Here is a 16,138-nt window from a genome sequence, read left to right as displayed (position 1 = left end):
CTGCCCCACCTCGCCTGCGCTCTCCACCAACGATCCTGAAAAACAGAAGAAAAATCTAGAGATGTGCAAGGTGATGTTTTCCTCTTAAAAAATGAATTGGATAGAGACAGAGAGAGACAGAGAGAAATTTATTGAGAAATCCGGAAGTGGTGACCGCGGGGTAAGAGCCCTGTTCTCAGCCGCGGTGCTGAAAAGTCTCCATTCGGACCGCTGCGTGCGCGCCTGACCGCTGCCCGCGCATTTATAAAGACACACCTCCCCCTGCTCCGCCTTTCCCAGCTCCCTGTCAGCTCCCACGCTCCCGGCACCTGCAAGGCGGGTCACCGCCTCCCGGACAGAACTAGGAACGGAGGGGCAGGTGGACCCGAGCCCTCGGGAAAGGGAAGCCAAGATGTCAAGGGGCGAGGGTGCAGGTGGGAAGTTGGAATGTCTCTTTTAAGTTGAAATCTCCCCCCCCCCCCCCCACCTCGCCTCGCCTCTGCGGTTTCGGATTGGGTTTAGATGGAAGGTTTTGAGACAGACGCTTTCCAGACAAGTCCTCTGAGAACCGATACTCAATTCCCGGGCACCTTATTTAAGACCTTTGCTGTCTGGGTAACTGCGCCCACGCCAGCTAGCCTTTGGCTCGCGCGCTCCAGGTCTTGGGCTTTGTCGTAGCTGTTGTGAGCGTCCGGGAGTCTGTGCTCGTTTTTAGGGAGTAGTGGTGTGGCGTCCAAAGGAATGCCGAAGGTCCCCGTGAGCTCGCGGGCCTAAGGTGTCCTTATGCTTCGGAGGGACTGCGCAGGGACGTGGCCTTGTGGGACAAGAGTCCCGGAAAGTGAGCCCGGAGAACCTTAGGGAAAGACGGGCTGAAGGTAGCTGGACGGGGAGGGGGATGTGGTCTCTGCGCTCCCCCGGGAGCTTAAGCTCCTGAAGGACACTTAGCTCGCTCTGGCGCTCTCTCGGGCGCGCGCTCTCGCCCTCTGTCTCTCTCTCTCCTTCTCTCGTCTAGGCTCTCTCTGAGCGTCAGTTTCCTTATCTGCTTAAACAGGGGATGGGGACTCTCAGTTCTTAGTCGCCATCCACCGGAAAACAACATTTTAAAGACCGTCTTTATTGGTATTGTAGAACTACCGCCATTCCATCTGGGGACGTTTTCTGGAGAATGCTGAAGCCCGGTGACGGGCCCAGGACGCTGTGGATTCCCCAGGACCGAGACACGTCGTCTTCATCTGTTCTTCCGCCTCCGTAGGGTGATTCCGGTACCTGGAGGCGCCCAACAAAAGAAATCCATTGAAATGACTTACTTCGCTCTTTGGCCACGCTGGGCGGCGAGAGAAGACGGTTTCCGGAATTTACTCTCGGAGCCTTTTTCTGCAGGCGGCACACTTCGGTTCCCAGCCCTATCCAGAGAAGAGCCGCCCCCGAAGGCCAATCACTGTTAGAGGGGGATTCTCCGACCTATATCCGTCGGAACCCCGAGGCCCGAGCGCCCTAGACCCGGGCATCGCCCTGCGCGCTCAGGGCGCGCTCACTGATGCTGCGTGGGACGCGCCGGGAGCGCGCAGGCCACCACCTCTTGCCGGACCAGTGTCTTCCTCTGGCCAAAGACAGAACAAAGCCGATGAGCGCTAAGCTCACAACGTGCGCCAGATAACTGTGCACGCTCGCGGTCTTCTTACCTCCCGGTCAAGAGCACAGTCAGGTTTGTTTGGAAAGTCAATTCTGTGGTGAGATGCTTTTCGGGGCCACCAGCCCCTGACCGCGGACAACGCCCGTGACTGAAAATGCCAGCTTTGGGCAGTTTCACGAACTTTCTTCTTTCTCTAGTTCCAAGCTGGCTTCTCTCCCACAAGCAGAGGCAAGAGTCCACGCAGAAGAAAGTGACTCACTTGTCCATTCCCCCGGTCTCTCCCCGCCTCTCAAGTTCTCTTTCAGATTAATATCACTCTCAGGTAGTCGCCACGAGGATCGGGGAGGAAACCAAGAGGGTGTCCACTCTCCCCCCAGGGATTTTGTCCGCAGGTTTTCATCATATTAACCTACTGCCAAAAGTCTGACCACTCTTGGCCTTCAGTTGCGTTTTATGTCGTTTGTCTTCCAAACGTTAAGGTTATTCATACTTTTCTTTTACAAATAGTCCGTTAATTGTGATAGGTTAAGATATGTATACTTTAAAATATTTAAACATAGCTTCAAGACTAACTTAGGGGCTCCTGGGTGGCTCAGAGGGTTAAGCGTCTGACTTCGGCTCAGGTCATGATCTCACAGCTCGTGGTTTCGAGCCCCGCGTGGGGCTCTGTGCTGATGGGTCAGAGCCTGGAGCCTGCTTCGGATTCTGTGTCCCCCCTCTCTCTCTGCCCTTCCCCAGCTCACGCTCTGTCTCTCTCTCAAAAATAAATAAACCTTAAAAAAAAAAAAACTAATTTAAAATCACCTCTGAGACTACATAGAAGTTAATTCCAGGTCTTACTGTAAACATTTTTTAGAATTGTTCTTGTCTCTCTAATCTTAGAATGTTCCTGGAGAGTCTTTACCCTTCAAAAATACAAACAAATATGATTTTTAACGTTAAAGCCAAATCAACAAATCACATGCTTTTTTTTCTAAATGGATTCTGGTGTGCAAAGAAATGTCATAGAGTCTCCATCATAGTTTGAGAAAAAGTAAAGTGTATATTTCAAGCTGCTCTAAAATTATGTCTCTGTAAATAAAATAGGTTAGCAAAAGAAGTTAGTCAAAGTGAAAATATAAAAATAGATAAGTAGTGGTGTTGTCTATCGTATTGTGTCACATTTCTCCTGAAAATTCCACAACAACCATGTAGTTTGGAAGGATGAATATTCCCCCCCTCAAATTCTGTAAATGATTGATTATAAATATTTTGCCTAATGTTAAGAAAACTAATTTTATTATGTTGTTTATCATATTCTTATTTTATTCTCTAAAATAAAATGCACTTAAACTGTATTTTGGTTATTGTTTGTTACCATCCTTGAATTTCTTTTTTTTTTTTTTTTTTACTGCATTCGTATTTTTATTGGTTCAGAACACTTTATTGTCACAGCTGGCTCTTCCTTGATTACAATTTTGGTAGAGTAAAAGCCCACTAATTCAAAAGCAAAGGAAGAAGGCTTTGCATTTGCTAGGCTTAGATTAAAATCGGTAAATTAGTGTAAATATATTTACATCCTGTTTGTCAGGGAACAGCTATCAAGATCTCTGAAATAAGTATCACTTTGAACGCACCGCATGGACAGACCGGGCTTTGACACAGGTTCGGGTTCTATCAGGTCTTGCTTGGATGCAAAAAAGTATCTTCTGTAAATGTCGTGGCACGAAATATTCATAGCTTGTAATTAAAACACAAATAGATTTTTACACGAGGAACGTTTGGATCTGAGGGGTCGTTTGTTTGTTCGTTTTGTTTTGTTTTGTTTTGTTTTTTTAAGAAAACGCCAGTCCAACTTCCTTTTGCCAGGGTGTTCGCGCAAACGGCCTAGGCTACCTAGGGGCTGAAACCTGGCCGTTGGTATACACTTTTGTCTCCTTAAAGCAAGTAGATAGAAAACAAGCAGACTGGATGAAAACATTTGTTTGCCTTTTTTGGTTTTGTTTCGTTTTGTTTTTGACCGACTACACCGTCGTGTTCAAAAAGGCATAACACCTTTTGTGATATCAGGAAAATTGTCACCATTGCAGGCGCAAATCAGCTTCCAGTGGGGAAAGGCCACCTTTAGTCCGTATCAGTATCAATGGACCAAAGACAGCCCAACCAGCCGCTGAAGGTGGAGAGGAAACCCTTTCCGCAAAGGGGAAATCCAGCAGTTTAGAATTTCGCCAATAAAGAATGCGTACAGGACGTTGTTCACATCGTCTGAACAAACGCTTTAAGGTGTGCGTGCGCGCGCGCAGGTGGCCTGACGACGATTGCTAGTTACTCGCAAGTAACGATGTTGGTGAATTTCAGCTGCGGGTTCTTTCATTAGCGTTCCCGGCGAGGATTGGAATCCAAACGCGGCGGGGCTGCGCGGGTCCTCACAGCAGCGCTGCCCAGCCCGCCCAGGCTTCGGGTTGAAGAACCGCAGGAGGAGGCTGAAGGCGGCGCAGCTGCGAGGCGCGCCACGGGCCGGGAGCCTCGGGATGCTGGCGGTGAGTGAACGTGGGCGGGCCCGGGCCCCCTGTGGTCCCCGCGCCCTCTCCGCGGTTCCAGGCGGGCGCAAGGGCGCACGCTCGGTCGGGCTGGGGTTGCAGAGGCTGGCGTGGTCGCCCAGAGACGCGGCACCGGCTAACACCCCGGACGCCGCCGGGAAACGAGCTGGACGCCGGGGAGATAGCCTGGGGGTGCGGGCTGGCTTGAGCGTTTCAACCTCCTTAGGTTTGTTTGGCAGTTTATTGGGAGCTTTCAGTGAGGCGGCCGGGCAGGATAGAAACCTCTGGTCCCTTGCCCAGTGAAGGGGAGACTAGAGGATTAATGTTTGGAAGGCAATGAGATGGCTCTTCTCAATTTGCCCTGGATGTTTTCCCAGCCCATTTCCCCTCTTGCTGCGTAGGCCATGCAGTGACCTTCACCCATGTGGGCCCCTATGGTCCCAAGCGCTGGGACTTCAGGCTACCTGAACTGTAGATAAAGGTCCCTAAGACGCCCGCGGCCCCGGACTTGGGGGTGGATTGGTCCCTCCAGCGTTCCTACCTCTCAACGTTCGTTTCACCGAATACACTGCTGGTGAAAAAAATAAACAAGTCTGGATTTGGGACTTTGAATTTACCCAGTTTTTCATATCTATAAATAATGACGATAATATTGCAAAGTATGCTGACCTTCAAGGAGTTTGGTCAAGTCCATACAGAAGTAGGACTGCGCGCCCAAGCTATACTTTAAAAAAAAACAAAAAACAAAACCTCTTTAAGGGCGCCTGGGGCTCAGTCCGTTAAGCGTTGGACTTCTGCTCAGATCATAATCTCTCTCACAGTTCCTGAGTTCGAGCCCCAGGTCGGGCTCTGTGCTGACAGCTCAGAGCCTGGAGCCTGCTTCGGATTCTGTCTCTGTCTGTCTGTCTGTCTGTCTCTCTCTCTCTCTCTCTCTCTGCCCCTCCCCTCCTCACGCTCTGTCTCTCAAAAGAAAACATTAAAAAATTTAAAATAATTAAACCTCTTTAGAAGACATTAAAGGATGTTTTTTTGTGTGTGTGTATTGTACTTTTAATTGTTGGGATGCGGTGAGCAGAGGAGATGCTGTTATGTAACGTAGCACAACGTGCAGTGAAAACCAAGGTGGTAGACCGGGATTGCCCTTGAAGAGAAGTGTAACAATCCTCTATGTTTGGTGAATTCTCTTGCGGTGGTGGTTGATATTTGATCCTTGGAGTTGCGGTAAAAGTCCTAGAGGAAGACTTAAAATTCGTGCAAGTCAGAAACCTAAAGCTTAAACTCCTGATTGGGCTTGAAACCCACTTTCCAAACCTTTATTTACGAACTCTCATTCGACAAATAGTTCATTAATCCGAAGCCTTCTGTTTCATCGTTGTCACTCTAATTTGCTTATTTTGTGTGACTGCTTATTCCAACGATGTTTGTTTTGTTTCTTGTGATTGTATGTGTCATAGATGGTACTAAGGAAGGTTGGAGAGATTATTTTTAAGTAGTAATTTACTTTAGACCCATCATCAATGGCATGGGGAACAAAGTTTTTGTTCAGGATGACAACATGAAGCTTCGTTTCTTTTATTTTTTTATTTTATTTTTTAATTTTTTTTTCAACGTTTTTTATTTATTTTTGGGACAGAGAAAGACAGAGCATGAACGGGGGAGGGGCAGAGAGAGAGGGAGACACAGAATCGGAAACAGGCTCCAGGCTCCGAGCCATCAGCCCAGAGCCCGACGCGGGGCTCGAACTCACGGACCGCGAGATCGTGACCTGGCTGAAGTCGGACGCTTAACCGACTGCGCCACCCAGGCGCCCCTCTTTTATTTTTTAAAGTCCTTTAAATTAAAGTTAACATACAATGTAGTGTTGGTTTCAGGAGTAGAACCCAGTGATTCATCACTTACATACAATGCCCAGTGCTTCTCACAAGTGCCCTCCTTAATGCCTATCACCCATTTTCCCCATTCCCCCACTCCCCTCCCACAACCCTCTATTCTCAGTATTTAAGAGCCTCTTATAGGGGGGGTGTGGGTGGGTGACTCAGTTAAGCTGCCAGCAGGGGACTTTGGCTCAGGTCATTATCTTCCAGTTCAGAAGTTCAAGCCCCCTGGGTCAGGTTCTGTGCTGACAGCTTGGAGCCTGCTTCAGATTCTGTGTCTCCCTCTCCCTCTTCCCCACTTACGTTCTGTCTCTCCCGTCCCCCTCTCCCCCCAAGAAATAAAAACATTTAAAAATAAAAGTATTTTATGGAAACTTGAAAATGCATTTCTTTGAAACATTTTTTTTTAAACAATATTTTTATTGCACACAGGAAGAGGACGATCCTTTGCAGTCCCTTCAGGAAGAAGATGGGAGCAGAATTGCCCCGGATGCTTTCTACGTAAAGATCAAGCTTCTTTCCGTGGGTGGGGGAGGGTGTGCAGGCGTGCTCTTTCTAGTTCGGTGTTTGCCAGGCTGTCCGCTCAATCGGTTTCTCCAGTTGCTCAAGCCAAGCTCAAGCTCAAGAGGCAGAGAAACCTTGCTCCTTCTCCTTCCCTCATCTTCCACATTCAGTTTATCACCAAGCTTTCCACTGTCCTACCAATATCTTAGTCTAACCTATCTTGGGCCAGGTACTAGTCTAGGTAGACGGTATTGAACAAAACAAACAATTCCTGTCCGCAGGGAGCTTACAGCCTGGCAGAAAGCCAAAGAAACAGGTTACCAACCAAAGGGAAGGAGTAGGAAGAAAAGGAAGAGAGTATCATCATGGAGAATTGAGAGTGGAGAGAGACACTTGCCTTACTTGAGATAAAGTCCCGAAAGATAGGACTAAAAAAGGTGATCTGGAAAGATGAGATTAGAGGATAAGGAGCCAGCCAGGTAGAAAGTGGTGGGGGGAGCGGTCCAGGCTTCTTGTGCAAAGGCCCTGAGGCAAGGCACAATTTTATTTTTTAGGACTTCTTAATAGGGAAGTCAGGCAGAAGTTGACAGATTAAAAAAAGAGAAAAGTCGACCTACCAAATCATGCAGAGCCCTAGAGACCAAGGCAAAGGGTTTGGATTTATACTGAGCACAGAGAAGCCAGGTGGAGTTTTAAGCAGGCAGAAGTCTAAGTTTCTGAGTCCGAGAATCTGACTGTAAATCTCAGCTGAGTGATCTCGTGCAAGTTCTTAAACTCTCCCAGCCTTGCTGCTACCCCCAGATCAGGAATCTGTTCTCTCCGGGTGGTGGTAAGGATTAAATGGGAACATCTGCAGAACACTCAACACAGCTGGCACAAAAAGGTTCACTTGTAAATGTGCTGTTGGCACGTTTAATTTCAAATGCTAGCTTTCCATTTGTCAGTAGTGAGAATAAGTGGAATTTGGGGCCGTATGCACTAAACTGCTTCCTTATTAAAATAATATTGTAGGGGCACCTGGGTGGCTCAGTCGGTTAAGCGTCTGGCTTTGGCTCAGGTCACGATCTCACAGTTTGTGGGTTCGAGCCCCGCGTTGGGCTCTGTGCTGATGGCTCAGAGCCTGGAGCCTGCTTCAGATTCTGTGTCTCCCTCTCTCTCTCTGCTCCTCCCCTGCTTACACTGTCTCTCTCTCAAAAATAAGTAAACATTTAAAAAAATTAAAATGATCCTGTATATTGGTAATTTAGCATGTAGGATTGCACTGAACTGAATGAAAAAATCATATCTTTATAGTACAGACATTTAAGGAAGTGTCTCTTCAAATATATGTATTTAGAAGTATATCTACCTAATGTTCAGGCAGAAGAAGAATTGCATTCATTATGACAATTTGCATCCTTAGTCGACTTCCATCTGTAATTGTTGAGTTCATTTTCTTGTATTCTGATCATTTATGTTGCTTTTAATAGGTTTGAATTTTTAAGTGTTTTAGAATTTCTAACATGACTGAGGATAAAGTCTCTTCTGCAGATACCTGTACTTAAGTATAATTCTCTTTAAGTCAGTGGCTCTCAGAGTTAGCATGCATGAAGGCTTCTTCCCTAGAGTTTCTGATTGCTAGTAAGTCCCCAGGTGAAGCCCATGCTGCTGGTGGTCCGGGAACCAGATTTTGCAAACTGCTATCTTAAACCGGCAAACTCAACCATTGGCTCAATGATTTACTGTTCAAGAAATAACGGTCTATATTTGCCCTCTAATTTTCACACTGAATTACTATTGATAATGCTAGAAATGTTGCTATGAAATGTTCTTGGGGGAGGAAATAATTTGCAAACTATCAACTTTCCAGCTTCAATCGCTTATTATTGATGCCTTCCATGATAAAGGATTTCAGAAAATAAAAGACTATTTTCAAGAGAGAGCAAGCCACAGTCCTCAAAAATATAATCATCTTGTATTCTACCATCTTCATAGGTCAATAACTAAGGCAAGTAAGTTGTTTTGTGGGTGGAACAACAATGTGTAGTTAGTTGTAAGTCTTCCCCCCCCTCCCCCCGCATTGAGCTATAATTGACGCACATTATGTAAGTCTAAGCTGTATGGTACAATGACTGGGCTTGCTGTGGTAATCATTTTATAATGCATGTAACATCCGTCATCTCCTGTAGATACAAAATAGATAAAATTTCCTTGTGATGAGGGCCACCTGGCTGGCTCAGTCAGAAAAGGGGTTGTGAGTTCTAGCCCCACGTTGGGTGGCGAGATAACTTAAGTAAAATTTAAAAATCTCCTTGTGATGAGAACACTTAGGATCTGTTCCCTTAACTTGCATTGTAAGGCTTTGTCTTTTTGTGGTCTAATACCCAGGAACTGGATAAAAATGAATTTCAGTATGTTTCGCTGTTGCTGAAATGTATTCAGCGATTCTGCATTGATGGTGTCAAAGAAGATGAGCCTTTGCTAATTCAGCAGGGACTGATCCCAAAGATAAGTGTCCTGTTTTGATCTTGTGTGGCTTTGGGTAATTTAAATTGGTGTGAAATCCGTTATCTAGTTTGGTGTTTTCTGTTCCTTTGAAATCAAATTTGAGCCGAAATTAATAATGATGTGCGTACTGCCTGTATCCATCAAAAAGTCTGCATAGGTTTCCTGATGTATGTGCTGGGCAGGGCACTTGGGGAGTGTACAGGAATGAGTCGGTCGTACTCTCTACTCCCCTTGACAAGCCAGTTGCTGTAATAACATGTTTAAATTGGTGAACTGAACTTGGAAATACAGGATGAGCAGGGACTAAGCTATTCTCCATTCCCCCCAACCCCCTACCAAAGGCTCTATAACTATTTTAATAGAATTAGTGGCCACATTGGACCCGGATAAAGGATCAAATACTTCCCCTCACCATAGCCCACTTTTCCAACTTCAGAGATCTCAGTTGAGTCTGAAAACACAAAGAGCAAACACATTTTTTTGTTCGTTCTAAGTCCTGAAGTTGTGAAATTTTATCCTGGTTCTTAGGGGTTAACCAGCGGGTACTATTATGAGTGCCTTTATATTATTATGTTGCTGGAAGCAACACAGACTAGGAAATCTCTTGGTGCCTCTCCCTTGTTTTATGAGATGAGATTCTGCAGCTGTTAGATGTTTGATTTGTTGGTGAGGAGGTAAGGGAAGGTAGAGGGGCAAGAGGGTGATCTGGCTGGCTCTAAAATCTTTGATTTTTTTTTTTTTTCCTCCTACCCCCTGGACTCTAGTACCTGAAGTTTATTAAAGCCAGATTGGCTCAGGGGGATTGCTCTGTTTTTTGTTTTTTGTTTTTTTTTCTTTACGGTAAATTCTCTCTGTGGGAGGGAATAAAGATCTCTTGGTGGAGACCAAGTAAAGACCAGGCTTTCCTTAACTCCTCTCAGGGACTTTAAAAGCCCTTGAGGGGGGGGGGTTAGATCTAAGGATTATGCTTAGGTAAATTGTATATATTTCATTTTGCATGTAGTGCTACCTAATTCCCTCCTACACTTACCAGTGCAGATAACAGGAAATGGGGAAAAGGAGGTAAAACTTGAAAGGAAATGGAGCAGGATGTCCCACGGGTAACTTGGAACCACGGGCCGATGGGTTTTTTTTTTGGGGGGGGGCGGGGGAGCGGAGGCAGGGGGATGAGTTAAGATCTACCCCAACCTGAATTTCCTACTTAGATTTTAAAATACCCTTCCAAGATTTAAAGAGTCCAATCAAGTAAGTCTCCACTGGAGTTTTTGAAATCTGAATTCCAGTGGAATATGGAAATTTCTAATTGGTGATGGAAATTTCTGAACCGTAACTTAGACACATTCTAAAGCATGTTTTGTTTCATGTAGGTGTTGGTCAAGGAAAATGCATTGGTATTATCAAAGGGGCTGGGATACTAGATTCTGTACTTCTAAATCCAATTATGTTTGCAGGTCAGCACAAAATATACCGGGAAGTTATTTCTCTAGAATAAGAATTTCCCATGGAAAGGAACATGTTTAGTCCTGTACCCTAGGATCCAGGAGGATTAAGCAACTTGTTCTATACCGTGTGCATAATGAATACTAGCTATTACCTCTGTAAATAACCATTTTTGTCTCGTGTTTCTGGCAACTGGTGAATCTGTTAGACCATGTATGATCATGGCACACAATGGGTCCAGAGAGTGACTTCTGGTAGCAAGTCTCAATCAAATACTGTGGCGTTTCCTTCACATCTCTTTACCTATACTCAATGTATTTTGTGGGCTTGGGAGGGGGATACAATTTGGGTTGGTAAGTGAAGTGGTGACAAAAAGGTACTTAAAAGCATAAAATTCTGCCTATGAATATAGAAAGGGGGAAATGTGGCATTAGCGGTGAATTTCATTGTATAGAGGGACATTTTTCAGGCTATCAGAGAAAAGTTTGCCCCAGCAGGTGGATGATTCAGTTTAATGCAAATCTTTGCTTGATGTGAGATAAAAGGAGCATCGCTGGGAGCACAGCAGTGGCCCTCCAACCTGGCTGTACGTTAGAATCACCTGGAAAGCTTTAACGAGCACTGTCTGTGTCCCACCACCAGCAATTCTGATTTCCGGGGTCTGTGAGGGGTCCCAGGCATCAGGGCGTTTCAAAGCCTCCCAGGTTTTCCTAATGTGCGGTCAAGGTTGGGATCTGATTGCTATGTCCATGGTCCCCAGCTGGGGGTGCTTTGGGTTCTTGGCTGCCAAGTGGACGAAGTTTCCAAGGCCTCCCTCCTGTAAGCGTTTTTGATCACAAACTCCTCCTACTCCACGTTCAGTTGAGGATTTCAAACTATGCCCACAGGATTTTGTTGTTGTTGTTCTTTTTTCTAAGCAAAAAAAAAAAAAAAAAAAAGTGGTCCAAAGATGGCCTTCACTTTTTTGAATCAATGTAGGAGTTTATCTTAAATCCTACCAATCCTAGCAGCTTAATATGAACTTGCATATACGTTCCTGTAGAAAAACAAATCTCCAATTGGCTGGATGCTTTTGGCAAAAGAAAGGCTTGAGGCATAGTTACTGTATGAATGTACTTCTCTAGCACGTTCCAAATTCTGCACCTCCTTTGATAGTATGTTTTCTACAGTTTTCAAGACAAGAATTGCTCCTGTGTGGGGAGGCTCATTTATCTCTTAATCTTTAATCACTAGCCCCCGTATATGACTTCCTGGCATCCCTCTTGGCCAAATCTCCAACTCTGGCTGGTATCTGAGAGCTTCTTAGCGCAACACTGTAACAATAGGTCTTCATTCTGGAGAGTTCTAGACCGAGGTCTTAGAGCCAGGTCGAATCAAAATGTCCTAGAAAAGTCTTAAACTATTTTGCTCTAGTTTTTACTGGAATTATGAGATGGTATTGAATAAGGCATAGAAGTTTGAGTCTTAGAAGGTTGAAACTGTGTTTCTTCTCTTGTGTACATGGTTTCCTGGTTTGAAAGAACAATAGAATTTCTGACCATGGCAGATCCAGTGTCTGACCCATCCCTGATTAATGTGATAGAAGACTTCTTTGACACAGCCTTGGTAAGGATGGGGGTGGATTCATCACTGAACAGATACCATTGGTAATTTGCAGGAATCTTCAAGTTATTTATAAAACTTGTGTTTTCTTAGATGTGGGTTTTACCAAGACTCCTATTTAGTATTTAGAATATTATATGAAATTGGGGCACCTGGGTGGCTCAGTTGGTGAAGCATCCGACTTCAGCTCAGGTCACAATCTCACACTCCATGAGTTTGAGCCCCGCGTCGGGCTCTGTGCTAACAGCTCAGAGCCTGGAGCCTGCTTCCGACTCTGTGTCTCCCGTCTCTGACCCTCCCCACTTCATGCTCTGTCTTTCTCTGTCTCAAAAATAAATAAACATTAAAAAAATAAAATATTATATGAAATAGAAACTAACCAATGCTATGGAAGAAAAATGATTTATTTTCATATATACATTATTCACCTGTTTAAGGATGATATGCTGATTTTAATAGTGCCTGAAGGTCAAATAGGATTTCTCTAAACTTTAAAAAAAATTTTTTAATGTTTTATTCATTTCCTGAGAGAGAGAGAGAGAGAGAGAGAGAGAGAGAGAACAGGGGAGGAGAGGGGCAGAGAGAGAGAGAGAGAATCCGAAGCAGGCTCCACGGCCCAAAGCCTGATGTGGGGCTCAAACTCGGTAACCATGAGATCATGACCTGAGCTATAGTCAGACATTTAACTGACTCCGCCACCCAGGGGCCCCGGATTTCTCTAAACTTTTAAGTTTATTTATTTTGAGAGAGTGCGAGCACACAGGTGGGGGAGGGGCAGAGGGAGAGGGAGGTGACAGACGATCGGAAGCAGGCTCCGCACTGACAGCGGAGACCCTGATGCAGGGCTTGGGCTCATGAACCGTGAGATCATAATCTGAGCCGAAATCAAGAGTCGGACACTTAACCGACTGAGCCATCCAGGCGCCCCTAAACTTTTTTCTACTGTATTTAAAGTCAAGTCCTGCCTGTTAGAGAAATATCGGCATTAATGGATTAAAGTTATAGTTGATAATGCTTCTGAAACATAATATAAGCCTTTTCTTTTTTTACTAGGTTATTTCCAGAAGTAGCAGTAAAGGTAAGTATATTATTTGCCACTGATTGACTATCTTTCATTAGTAAAATATTCTGGCATACAGTAAGTAAATATTTGCCTAAATGACATATAAAAGTACAATAGGTTTAAGTACACGGATGTATTGACCATCTAATGGTAGCCATATTGCAATGCAGAGATTTTGTTGTAAAGTATGACTCTGTATTTTATTTAGTTTTAAATATTTTAAATACCTACTTTTAATAGAAATACAGCTGACATAATTTCAGGTGTACAACATAGTGATTTGACAGTCACGTACCTTATTTGATGCTCTCTGTGATGAGTATAGTCTCTCTGGCGTCCTACACCATTATTGTAATATTATTGAGGATCTCCTCCAGACCGAGAAGGTACTCTAAGACCAAAAAACAAAGCAAACCACTCCATCCTGTTTACATAGTTTTATTCAGAGTAACTTACCAGGGGGGACTGGGCGGACAAACGATCGCTGAGCTATGTGGCTATTATCCGCCAAGGCCGGACCTTAATCCCCAGCTTCTATAGGGTGAGGGGCATGGTGGTGTGGTCACAGGGTGGTTATCTGAAGTGGGGTCTTCTGTGCGCCACTTCAGGGAAGGTCAGAGAAAGACTTCCTGTGTTCTGGTCACGGGGCACATTAATCTCCTCAGGGCATGCAACACGTAGCCTTGAGCGAGGTCATGGTGTAGATGTGGACAAGATGGAGGCCAGAGATGGAATTAGTGTTGTCAGCACTTTTACAAAGCTGTGCTTGTGACACTCTGTCACTTGTAACTGGGAGTTTGTAACTCTCAATCCCCTTTATTTTGTCTGCCTCCCCACTTCACCTTCCCAACTCCCCTCCCTTCTGGCGACCACCCGTTTATTCTTTGTACTTGAGTCTTTTTGCTTGTTTGTTTCTTCATTTGTTGTTTGTTTTTTAGATTCCACATAGAAGTGAAATCCTACGGTACTTGTCTTTCTCTGACTTATTTCACTTAGCATAATATGCTCTAGATCCATCCATGTTGTTGTAAATGGCAAGATCTCCTTTTTAGATGAGTAATATTCCATAGTGTGTATCATACCCTTTTTATCCATTCATCTACTGTTGGACACTTGAGTTGCTTCCTGATCTTGGCTCTTATAAATTATCCTGCTATAAACATAGAGGTGCGTGTATCTTTTCAAATTAGTGTTCTAATTTTTTTTTTTTTTTTTTTTTTTTTTTGAGTAAAGACCTAGTAGTGAAGTTACTGGACCATACGGTATTCCTATTTTTAGGTTTTTTTTTTTTTTTTTTTTTTTTTTTTTTTTGAGGAATCTTCATACTGTTTTCCACAGTGGTTTCACCAATTTACATTTTCACCAATCGTACGCAAGGGTTCCCTTCTCTCCACATCCCCAGGAACATCCACATTGGATATTCTTGCCTCCTTGGGTGTAGATTAACTAGATAAGCATGGGTTTATCCTGCGTTTTCTGTTCCATTGCTCTATGTATCTATTTCTTGTGCTTGTACCACACAGCTTTGATTACTGTAGCTTTGTGATATAGTTTGAAACCTGGAAGCATGATGCCTCCATCTTTGTTTTTCTTTCTCAAGATTGCTTTGGCTGTTTGGGGTCTTTCTTTGGTCCCATACAAATTTTAAGACTATTTTTTTTTAGTTCTGTGAAAAATACCACTGGTATTTTGATAGGAATTGCATTGAAGTTTTAGATCACTTTGCATAGTATGAACATTTTAACAATATTTTTTCAATTATATCTTTCTACTTATTTGTGTCTTCAGTTTTTTTCATTTATGTCTTAGTTTTCAGAGTACAGGTCTATCGCCTTAGTTAAATTAATTCCTAGGTATTTAAAAAATGGAAATTATAAATAGGATTGTTTTCTCAATTTGTGTTTTCTTCTAGTTCATTATTAGTGTATAGGAACAATTTTCTATATATTGATTTTTTTTTTTTAGCCTGAAAATTTACAAATTCATTTTTTCTAATATGTTTTCTGATTTCCAGTTTCTTTCTGCCGTTTATTAAAAAAGTAATTCCAGGGGCGCCTGGGTGGCTCAGTCGGTTGAGCATCCAACTTTGGCTCAGGTCATGATCTCGCGGCTCGTGAGTTGGAGCCCCACGTCGGGCTCTGTGCTGACAGCTCAGAGCCTGGAGCCTGCTTCGGATTCTGTGTCTCCCTCTCCCTCTGCCCCTCCCCTGCTCATGCTCTGACTCTGTCTTTCAATAATAAATAAATGCTAAAAAATTTTTTTTAAAAAAGTAATTCCAGTATAGTTAACGTATTAGTTTCAACAGATTAGTACAATATAGTGATTCAACAATTTTATACGTGACTTAATGTTCATCATGATAAGTGTGCCCCTACTCCACTTATTTCACCCATTCCCCCACCCACCTCCTCTCTGGTATCCATCTGCTTGTTCTTACAGTTACCAGTTCATTATCTGGGTTTGTCTTTTCCTCCCTTGTTTGTTTCTTAAATTCCACATATGAGTGAGGTCATCTGGTATTTGTCTGTCTTTCTCTGACTTATTTTGCTTAGCATTATGCTCTGTAGATCCATCCATGTTGTTGCAAATGGTAAGACTTCTTTCTTATGGCTGAGTAATATTCCACTGTATATATGCCATGTCTTTATCCATTTATCTATTGATGGACACTTGGGCTATTTCTATTAAGTGGTTATTGTAAATAATGCTACTGTAAACATAGGGGTGTATATATCCTTTCAAATTAGTGGGTTTTTTGGATTCTTTGGGTAAATACCTAGGTAGTGTGATTACTGGATCATAGGGTAGTTCTATTTTTAATTTTTTGAGGAATCTCCATACTGTGTTCCACAGTGGCTATACCAGTCCATATTCACCAATAGGGCAAGAGAGTTCCTTTTTCTCCACATCCTTACCAACACTTGTTTTGTGTTAAGTTTAGCCATTCTGACGGGTGTGAGGTGATAGTGTATTATGGTGCTGATTTGCATTTCCCTGATGAGTGATGTTGAGCGTCTTTTCATGTGTCGGTTGTCCA

At 43.8% G+C, this 16,138-nt stretch overlaps 1 protein-coding gene across 1 annotated transcript in view; it reads left to right on the top strand.

The window, feature by feature from the left end:
- The first annotated feature begins 3,231 nt into the window (after window positions 1–3,231).
- The window catches only part of SYCP2L (synaptonemal complex protein 2 like), a 114,411-nt gene continuing 101,504 nt past the window's right edge, over window positions 3,232–16,138 (top strand). The window contains exons 1-7 of the mRNA XM_058736128.1: window positions 3,232–3,256; window positions 3,950–4,323; window positions 6,438–6,527; window positions 8,359–8,496; window positions 8,877–8,996; window positions 11,937–12,041; window positions 13,092–13,116. Coding sequence (XP_058592111.1) covers window positions 3,232–3,256; window positions 3,950–4,323; window positions 6,438–6,527; window positions 8,359–8,496; window positions 8,877–8,996; window positions 11,937–12,041; window positions 13,092–13,116 — 877 coding nt within the window. The remainder of the gene's footprint in view (window positions 3,257–3,949; window positions 4,324–6,437; window positions 6,528–8,358; window positions 8,497–8,876; window positions 8,997–11,936; window positions 12,042–13,091; window positions 13,117–16,138) is intronic.

The sequence above is a fragment of the Neofelis nebulosa genome, chromosome 6 (genome assembly GCF_028018385.1).
Source record: "Neofelis nebulosa isolate mNeoNeb1 chromosome 6, mNeoNeb1.pri, whole genome shotgun sequence".
NCBI classification, from domain to species: Eukaryota; Metazoa; Chordata; class Mammalia; order Carnivora; family Felidae; genus Neofelis; species Neofelis nebulosa.
This window is presented reverse-complemented; position numbering and strand designations above follow the sequence as displayed.